At 28.8% G+C, this 10,649-nt stretch overlaps 1 protein-coding gene across 1 annotated transcript in view; it reads left to right on the forward strand.

The window, feature by feature from the left end:
* Positions 1-2,042, forward strand: part of LOC145279988 (cAMP-responsive element-binding protein-like 2) — a 403,664-nt gene extending 401,622 nt beyond the window's left edge. The window contains exon 3 of the mRNA XM_080131590.1: positions 1,834-2,042. Coding sequence (XP_079987716.1) covers positions 1,834-1,947 — 114 coding nt within the window. The 3' untranslated portion in view covers positions 1,948-2,042. The remainder of the gene's footprint in view (positions 1-1,833) is intronic.
* Positions 2,043-10,649: the final 8,607 nt, after the last annotated feature.

Consider the following 10,649-nt stretch of genomic DNA (forward strand, 5'->3'; position numbering starts at 1 on the left):
GTTTCGATTTAAGCAAGATGGCCACAATTTTTTCACCTGCTAACACGATTAAAGTTTTTTTTTTTTTTTTTTTTTATAATTCATATATATAAAATAATTCATATTTTTATAATTCATATATTATAATTCATATATATATATATAACCCTAACGCCCTCTTTTGTCAGAGGACCGGGCTGCATCCGTCGCTATCCTGGTTCACGGGAGCATACTTGTGATGTACTTCTGGCCGTGTTCCTCGCTCACAGGACCATAGATGCAACCCAGCAGGGCTACATTCTTACTTGTCTAGTGGTTGACCCCTCAAGGGTGATCAGACTCTCACTGGTCACTGGAAAATATCTTTCTGCTGCTTAGGGCACGCGAAATGTGCATGACCCTAAGTCCATGTGGCAACATTGTCGATTTCGGCCGTCACTCTGGCTTCGTGCTGGATCCAGTCTATCTCTTTCATCATCTGGCGTCAGGGCATACCTGAAATAATCTGCATCTTCATTCAGGCCGGCAATCGAGAAAGAAAGAAAAACTCTGGTTCATTTTCGTAAAAACCAACAAAATAATTATTCATAAATCGTTTTACACTTGTTTAAAGTCGAGTTCTTTGATCCGAGCTTAATGATGCAGGTTAAGTTCCTCTAATTAATTTCCCAGCTAAGAACAAGAGCTTTTCAACTTAGGTGGGGTGAGAGCGATGTGGACGCCTTGATGCCAGCCAGTAAAAAGGACTCCAACTCTAAAAAGCCAATCGTTTTTATCAAATCAGAAATTCCTCCCTCTACCTTTTTGGAGTTATTCTTTCTCTTTCCCATTATCTTATTCTTCTCTCGTGAACTCCGTTCTCTATCCCCTTATTTTATTCTTTTCATTTTCTAGTGACCCTCTTCTTCCTCTTTAATGACAATATCTCTCCCTAGGTTCAATTTATTTATTTATCTGTCCAACTAACTTATCACTTGGCTTGGTGGTCTGGTAGTTAAATACAACAGGTGGACCCAAATGACAACATCTCCCAGACACCAAAGCAGACCCTTTCAACCCAAGTGATTGTACCTGTCTCACTCAATTAGTAGTTAAAATCTCATAAACATCTGTTTTTCCTTGACCAAGTGTCAGCATGTCCCCCCCCCCAATCATACCTCATCCACTCCCATCTTCATCTAGCTGTATAGGATACCTGGCACTGCCTGGGATCCCGTTATATATATGAATTATTTTATATGTAAGATAATTCATATATTCATAATTCATATATATAAGATAATTCATATATTCATATTTTTATAATTCATATATATAAGATAATTCATATATTCATATTTTTATAATTCATATTTTTATAATTCATATATATAAGATAATTCATATATTCATATTTTTATAATTCATATATATAAGATAATTCATATATTCATATTTTTATAATTCATATATATAAGATAATTCATATAATTATAAAATATTCAGGTAATTTCGACTGCATAATTTGGAAGCTAACATTGTAATTTATCAGAATTGACAAAAATAAGTCAGTAGAAAACATTGTTTTTATGTTAAAACTCCAGTTATCAACAACAAAATTTTGTTCTGATAGTGTAGAAGCACCCCCCAAAAAATGCCGAAAATAATCTTGATCAGGATAAGAGAGAAGACTGGCTGCTGTTTGTAATTCTCAAATGTTCAATATTCCAGTTCAATCACTCTGGAGTTCAAATCACTCTAGAGTCAGGTTGGTCCTTATGCGACCAAATCATTTTACAGGAGCTGTTCTTTATATTTATGACTGCTAAAAATATTCATTCTATTGAAAATGTTTTTTTTTTCTTTTTTCTTCAGCTCAAGTCGTTGTGCCATGACTTGGATCACGGTATTGAGATATCAGCCGATGTCAAAGAAAAGCTCATAAAATCTGTGGAAGATCCGGAACGAGACGAATACCATACACCTTGATACAAGAAAATATCTGCGGAAACTCAAACTTAAAGAATATTCCTAGAAGAACAAAACAAAAGCGAAAGTTTTTTTTTTTTTTTTTTTTTTTTTTTTTTTTTTTTTAAAGTTTACCAAAAAAAAAAAAAAAAAAAAAAAAGTTATTTATAATTTAGAGTTTATCAAATGAAAAGAAAGAAAAAAATACCATTCCTTCCACTCTCTTGAGGGGGAAAAGAAAAGAAGAAAAATTCAAAGAATTTTTCTTCTTTTACTTGTTACATAGCTTCTCTCAAATAACTGCAGAAAATAAAACATTTGTCCATGTATATATTTATATATGTATACCCATATATTTATTTCTCCCATTCCATTTCTGCTGTTAGTATATTCGATGCTATGATCAACTACTAAAAAATTACCAATGTTACATGATATAACAATTCTAAGTGATTATAAGTGTTTTCTTGAGGGTTTTTTTAAAAATTATTTTTAGCTAGCTATTCCTACCCGGCATTGCCCAGGATGCAGTGAAGTAATTTTAGTTATTTACCTTTTTATTTTTTTGCATATTTTTTAAACTTAAGGTAGAAAACTCTTATTCTATTCCATTTTTCAATTTAAAGTGAGTTATCTCCCTTGTTAATTTTTATTTTTAGATTTTTTTTTTGAAAAATGTTTCATATTAGCAAGATTAACAATCGTTTGAGCTGGACTAAATAATTATTAAAATAAATTCTAACGAAATACCTTATTATAACATGATACAACTATAACTAATAAAAATTGACTAGTTAGAAGCAAAGTTTGATTTGTCAACTTAAATGCTATTTGGGTCTGACTTTGAAAATCTGTCAAGATTATTTTATATATTCAAATTTTCTTACCTTACAAATGGAATGCATCTTTAATGAGTCGGGCCTCCATTTTTAACCAGAAACTGCTAAGGATATAACTTGATTAAATTGGATTGAGTTTCAGGTTTAAATTGATGGCTTGACTAATATTCAGAGATTTAAAAAAAAAAAGTCAAACTACTTGTTTATTTTCACTAAAATATGTAATTAATTTTTTATGCAGTATCAAATCTTCGTTAGAATCTTTTTTTTTTTTTTTACTGAGGATTGTTATGTCAGAAAGCACTGGTAATTTTCTAATAAAACTTTTTCATTAGAAAAAAAAAAAACAACAAAAAAAAACAAACGTTATATATATATATATATCATGTGATATCATCCAACTAATTTAATTATTTCCCTCTCTCCACCCAACCAAAAAAATACTTTTTTAATCTTCAAATTTTCACAATTTAAAAAAATATATATTTCCTGTCTCACTCAAAAATCTATTTACTTATTTATTTACTTACCATATTTGCCTTTAAATATGTTCAAAGTATTATACATATATTATATATAAAGTTTAATTTGATTTCATATTTAATCTCTTTCTTACTAGTCATTGTATTTAAATTTTGGAGTTCAAATCCTTGTGCATCCAGTCCAGGGAAGTATGAAGGTACCACTTAGTTGCCATTTTACTCCCAGATCCACTCTAATCTATGAATTAAACCGAATCTCTCATTTAAAACCTATTTCTTTACAAAATATATGCCTACCAATCATTCATTTACAGCACAAATAAATATTTGAAGGTATTATAAACTTAAATTATAGACCATTTCCGAAATATATGCCTACCAAAAAAAAAAAAAAAAAAAAAAAAAAATTGAGCTAAAAAATATTTGGGTGATCTTGAATTTTATTGCTCACACACTCCAATCCTGAATTCGTAGCCATGCGCCACCATCCAGTGAAATTTTTTTTTTTTTTGTAGCAAACAGTCCTAAAAAATGTTTTAAGCTTAGTTTCAAACTGACATAAATTATTGCACACTAAAAATAAATTTTAAAAAAATCATATTTTTTTTTTATTCAAATATTTGATAATTTTCAGTAATCATTGAAATATTTTCATTTATTTTCAATAAAAAAATAAAAATAAAAAAAAATTGTTCCTGCACGTTATAAATTTTAATTATAAAATTTTCCATGAAAAGGGTGAGAAAATGAAATATTGCCAACATTTGTACAGAAAATACAATCTATTAAATATTTCAGAAAATTAAGAACTTTGGAACAAGATTTTTTTTTTGTATCAAAATTTAGGATTAAATAACTAGAAAAGAATTATGTCATCAAACAAGCTTTTCAAACATTTTTTTTTTTTTTTCATTAAATAATCAAAAACAGCAAAACTTTATTTTTTTCATTAAATAATCAAGCAAAAAATCTTAATTTTTTTTGTTAAATAAAACAGCACAATTTTATTTCATGTTCTCGATAAATAACACTTATATGATAGTCACATAAGAATATGAACAGGTTTCTATGTGGTTTAAGCACTCATGGAATGTGAGAACTAAAGGAGATAAGAAGGGGCATCAAGAGTTACTGAGAAGTAAACTCAAGGTCCACTTTATAATCCTCTTTGCCTATATATTTGACCCAGAAATTACTTTTTTAACTTAGCAGTTTAAAGTCTAAACACTTAATTCCAAATTATAAAGTCACGCTAGGTAACAAGCATGGGTCAGCCATTTTAAAAATCTATAATTAATGGGTTTCTTAAAAATGGCCGACATTTTGAAAATTGAAACTAATTTTGAAGGTTTTAAACTGTTTATTAGAAAATAATTCCTGGCTTGACTTTAGAACAAAAATCAAGTATTATAGTTGATTTGAGCTCCTAAAGAAACTTGATTAATATTAGTATGTGCTCCCACTAAACTTGTGTGAATTTTATTTGCCATCGATTTGAACTGTCTTTGACAATTTCCTTCACTTTAGTTAAAAAGTTTGAATACCTTGAAGACGATTCTAAGTAGAAGTTTTATGGGATTCTAGTTCATTTGTTAAAAAATGTCAGTGGAAAATCACAAAAAAAAAAAAAAAAAAAAAATTGAGAATTAAACAGAAGAATCAGAAAGCACAAGTTATCAATTTCAGTTAAACTTTTTTTTTTTTTTTTTTTGAATGAAAAGTAAACATACAGTGTTGATTCAGCAATAATTATTGTTTAGGTAAATACTTGATACAAGTTGTGCTCGTTTATAAAAACGTTTTAACGCTTCTATATTATACAAACAAACAAAAAAATTGAATTTTAAGTAAAACAAATTGTACCTAAATAATTGCCACATCTCATAGTAACATATCCAAACATTACAAAAAACGATATCATAGAAAAATAATTAATAATGAAAAAGGAAATTTGTGAAAAGTGAAATCGCTATATTACGCTTACTAAAATGGAGGTAAATTGACAGGCGAGATGATAAAGTACTGTTGCTTATGTCACGTGATGAACGTAATTTAAAGTATCAGACAAAATTTATTCCCCATATAAACTTTATTGAAAACAGTTTTGCATTAATAATTATTTTTCTATCTTATCGTTTTTCTGTAATTTTTAGATGTGTTACTATTTGCGACATGGCAATTACGTAGCTACGATTTATTTTACATGAAATTCAATTTTTTTTTTTCTTTGTTATAATATAGAAGCGCCAAAGTTTTATTTTGATTCAACTCTCCACAATAAACAATAATTATGACTTAACCTTACTTTTAAATCTTGTATAAATTTCACTTGTGGTCAAGTAAGTCTTTGCAACTCTAACTATCAAAGGGAGGAAACTCCAACATACTTTGATCCTTTATTTTTTAAATTAATACAACAGTATTCGAAGCTTGTACAAAATGGTGGATTTTGAAGCCAATGCATTTCAGGTGAAAACATTATTGTGTAGTTACATGTCATGTTGAAATTAGTATAAATTCCCAAACTTACAAAAAAAAAAAAAAAAAAAAATGAAAAAGTAAAAAAGTAAAAATAAAATTTATTAAGTTTTATTATAATCTGTAAAGTATTAAAGCTTGAAAGTTCTTAAAATCTTATTTATGAAAAACTGACTTATTTCCCTTGCTTTCCTTGAAATTAGCCATGGAAAAAAATGAAAAATCTCTGACCATTAGTCTTTACGATTTTTTCCGAAAAATAGATCTACTCAATCATTTTTTTGTAACTTATACTAATTTTGATATGACATGTAACTATGTAATAGTATTTTTATTTGAAATGAGTATGTTTCAAAGTTCACCATTCTTCACAAGCACCTTTATTTAATAACCAACTATTTATTTTATGAAATTTTAAAATTTCTTAATTAAAACAAAAGAAACAAAAAAAAAAAAAAGAAATTGGTAAAATTACAATTTAGCAACTGTTGAAAAAAATTTGTTGTTTGCGAGCAAACTTTCAACAATGGTTGTAATAATATTTTATTGATAGTGTTCAATTTTACTGTTTAAAAGTCTATTAAAAACTAGATGATAAATAGCAAAATCGACAATAAATTAAAAGTGCCAATTTTATGATTTTTTTTTTTTTTTTTAAAAGATGCATATCAAGACGTAAAACAAGTTTTTGGATGCAACAATGATGTATTAAGGCATTTAAAATTCTGACTTAAGGATTTTAAAATACATATTGATTAAAAAATTTTAAATACATATGTATTCCACGCTTCGTTCTCATCTTGGGTGTTATAGTTGCCCTTCAATGCTTGTGGCACAAATCACTTGTTTTGCATTGTTTATTAAATTGTTTGGTGAAAGTACAGACTAGTTAGAAAAACACCCTCTCCTCCACATGTTAAGAAATAGGTTTGCAATAAGTTCTCTGCATAAGTACTATTGTTTTTTTTATTGTTTTAACATCTTTATTTGCACAACGTTTTGGTTAATATTAAAGACGTTAGAAAAATAAATCCAGCAAGGATTCGGAAAAATAAATAAATAAATAACCTTGTCGAACTGAGGAATCTGCACTCGAGATAAGAACAGTAAACCAAATAATCAAAATATTATGAACCATACGTATTTCGTTTTTTATTATCATTTAGAGGTTCCAACAATATACTCTTTGAAGAATTCTGGCGGTTCCCATGAGAACAGTTGTGTAGCATTGTTTCAGTTTAGTTTTCCAGGAATTCTTTTTAAATACTTTTAAGAAATCTTTTGCATAGGATTTTTAGCTCCTATTATAAACTTGATAATACATTAATATAATTTATTAAGGCATTAATGATGTATTAAGATACTAATACACCAAGGAGCTGTAGTTTGCTTGAAGCATTGTGATATGTATTTAGGGAAGTATTAGACGGCTATCACATTGCAAGAAATGAAAATATATATAAAATAAATTTATATATATTTTTCTACAAGAATAAATCTTCCTTGAAAGTCAAAGCTTCAACACTGATCTAATGTGTGTGATGGTGTTTCATAATATATTTTTAGGAAATCATCTTTGTCAACTTAGCCATAGAAAGGAATATTGGAAACATTCGCATTAAGGAAGCTTTGTTTATTTCTAAATTATGGAAAAAATTTAATAACAAACTGGAACTTGGTTTATCATTTGTAATACAGTATGTACCATATTTAACTTCACAATATATTGACAAATTTATTAGCAGAGGGATGAAGCATTCTTCTGAATGTCAATCACCTACTATTTAGAGGCTCCAACAAAGTGCACGTCTAAGGATTCTGGGTGTACCTGTGAATGCAGTTGTATGAAATTATTTTACAAGTTTAAATATTTTTGGTGGTTGTGCAGAATAAAGGATTTTGAAATAAACACATTATTGCATACATACATGCCATTCCGAAATTAATATTAATTAAAAACATCACGGAAAATGATCCAGTAGAAAAATAATTACAAGTAAAAACAAAATTTATCGATTTATGTAGTTTTATCGTATGTTTTTACGTGGAACAGTTCTCATGATCCAGAAGAGATAACTGCAATCATAATTTTGACAAAACTGACTTATCTCCCTTGAAAAAGGTCGGACTGTTATTGGGAATGATTTTTTTTTTTTGTAAAATCTAGATCTAGCATATCTTTTACCGAGTCATTTTTGTATTTCATGGATATTATACTAATTTTGACATGGCATGTAAGTGTTTTCACCTGTAATGTAATCCTTTATTCTTCACAAGCCCCATATTTTTTCAGAATTCTCTTTCATAAGGATTTTAGTTCCTATTATAAATGAGATAACGCATGAATGATTTATGAAGGCATTAATGATGTATTAATTCATTAATTCACTGCTTTTTATGATTTAAAATGCCAGACACTAATATGACATGTTGGAAAAAGAATAGAATGGAAACTAACCCTATGTGGGTTTAACCGGCTTTCTTCAAAGGAGGTACTTCCATAGGAGTATGAAATTCCCAAGTGGTCCCCAGTCGCATGTATATTTCCGTAAGGGGAAATGACGACGTTAGTTTTTTGCAACTCTTGCAGTGAAGTGTCGACGTCATCTTACATACAGCGCCTGGTATTTGTCACCCATATGGTACTGATCAGGCTCAATGTTGCTTGGCTTCAGTGATCTAATCAGAACCAGTGTGCCAACATGATTATGCCGTACTCTTTGGAAAGGGATGTATTAATTCACTGTTTTTATGATTTAAAATGCCAGAACTAATATGATGTATTGGAAAAAGAATGGAATGGAAACGGCACTAACCCTATGTGTGTTTATCTGGCTTCCTTCAAAGGAGGAAGTTCCACGAGAGTATGAAATTCACAAGTGGTCTCCAGTCACATGCATATCCCCATTAGGGGACATGACAACATTAGTTTTTGCAACTCTTGCAAGGCGGTTTCAACATCCTCCTACATACAGTGCCTGGTGTTCCCAAATTGGTCACCCATCTGGTACTGACCAAGCTCAACATTGCTTAATTTTGGTGATCTAGGATTTTAAGATGTGCATGTCAAAAACTTGCAATTTTTGGATACAACAATGATAATTTACTAAGGGAATAAAATGTTCGCAAACCCCAAAATGAGTTTTTCAACAGTCACTAAATTGTAATTGAATTAAAACTTTCAGTAATCTTTGATGAAACGGTGCTTATTCAGATTGGCACTCATTAGCAATAAACAAAAATGAAGAAAAACTTTTTTTGTACGTATTTGTCACAGAGTGAAGAATGTATATTCCAAAAATCATAAAAAATTGATCAAGTAGGCTTTTTTTTTTTTTTTTTTAATAAAACGACAAATTTGCCGTTTTTTTTTAATATAAAACAACAAATTTGCCGTTTTTTTTTTATAAAACAACAAATTTGCCGTTTTTTTTTGTTTTTTTTTATATAAAACAAATTTGCCGTTTTTTTTTATATATAAAACAACAAATTTGCCGTTTTTTTTTACTGATAAGTGACAGACAAGCCCATATCTTTCTCAATATAATAAGAGAAGATAATCAGTAATTATTTTGATAGTTTCCACATGCATTAGGGTTGTCTGCCCTTGTGCACCGATTCATTTATTGCAATATGGGCGCTTTATTTTCACCCTCACCGAAATAGTAAAATTTAATTTTCTTGAATAAAAATAAAACTACCTGATCAAATTATGTGATTTTAAAAAATATTTTCATCTTCATAACGTTACTGGTACGTACATCATAACATTTCTACATTTTCTTTAATTTTAAATGCCGCCATAAGTGCCAGTCTGAATAAGCACCGATAAAACTGATATAAAAAAAAAAAAAAAAAAAAGACAACTTTTATTTTGTAATCTTCAAAGAAATCTAACTGAAGAGAAAAATCATAGTTATCTCCCTTTAGTGTCTTTTCCTCAATAGTGCTTTAATTGCTGTCAGAAAAAAAATATGATTATAACAACGAACCGTATTGAAAAGTTAGATATTTTTCTATCAAGAAATAAAGTGAAACGAAAACTTTGTCTGTTACAAGCTTGTAAAGTTAAAATCAAAGGACAATATCACAAAATTTCATTTAAAATAAAAAAAAAAAATAATAATTGGTGTTTCTTTGCAATCACATTGTCCATTATAGGTTTCTTTTTGAAGTTGCGTTTGGATAACAATTTTTTGTGTTGTATTATATATTTAGTATATATTTTGTATTTATCCAAACATTTTGGCTACATAATTGCAGACATGTTTCAGCAATAGCCTCATCATCAGGCCAAGTTATGATGAAAAAAGTCATTAATTTCTTGGTTTTTATCCCAATAAGTCAGCAGTGACAAGACTAAGCGAAAAATTTCTATAATATAATTTCAAATACAAAACGTTTTCTAAGAGCAAATACTCTTCTTATGAAATACTCATTGATTTTAAACTACCATTAAAACTAAAAATAATAACTCTCCGCATAAATGCATTTTTTACATTTGCGATATGTTCACATATTGCGGTAATCAAAAAAAAAAAAAAATTTTTTTTAAATGACTTCATTGCTAAATATTTAGATATTTTAAAAGAATCAGAGTCAAAAATTTAGAACAGAATCAGTAATTGTATCACAAACAAGAAAAGATATTGGAATCGTCCTATCAGTAATATGTATTTATGCTAAAACTCTTATAATCTTGCCTGGTTGATTGTTTGGACATTAGTGTATAGATTAAGAATACATTCAATGTGTAATGGGTCACGGGTCGTCTATGTTTAATTTAAAGTATCGCTTATTACTCCTCCAGGTGTGTCTATCTTTGCTGCTTTGTGAATCTGAAATTTGATGTTATGTGTACCCAAACGCACGTCGAAATTTCATGTAGTTTCATGGGGAGTCACACAAGATGACCACACACATA

The sequence above is a fragment of the Euprymna scolopes genome, chromosome 7, assembly GCF_053919585.1.
Source record: "Euprymna scolopes isolate OS-2025 chromosome 7, ASM5391958v1, whole genome shotgun sequence".
In the NCBI taxonomy this organism is placed as follows: domain Eukaryota; kingdom Metazoa; phylum Mollusca; class Cephalopoda; order Sepiida; family Sepiolidae; genus Euprymna; species Euprymna scolopes.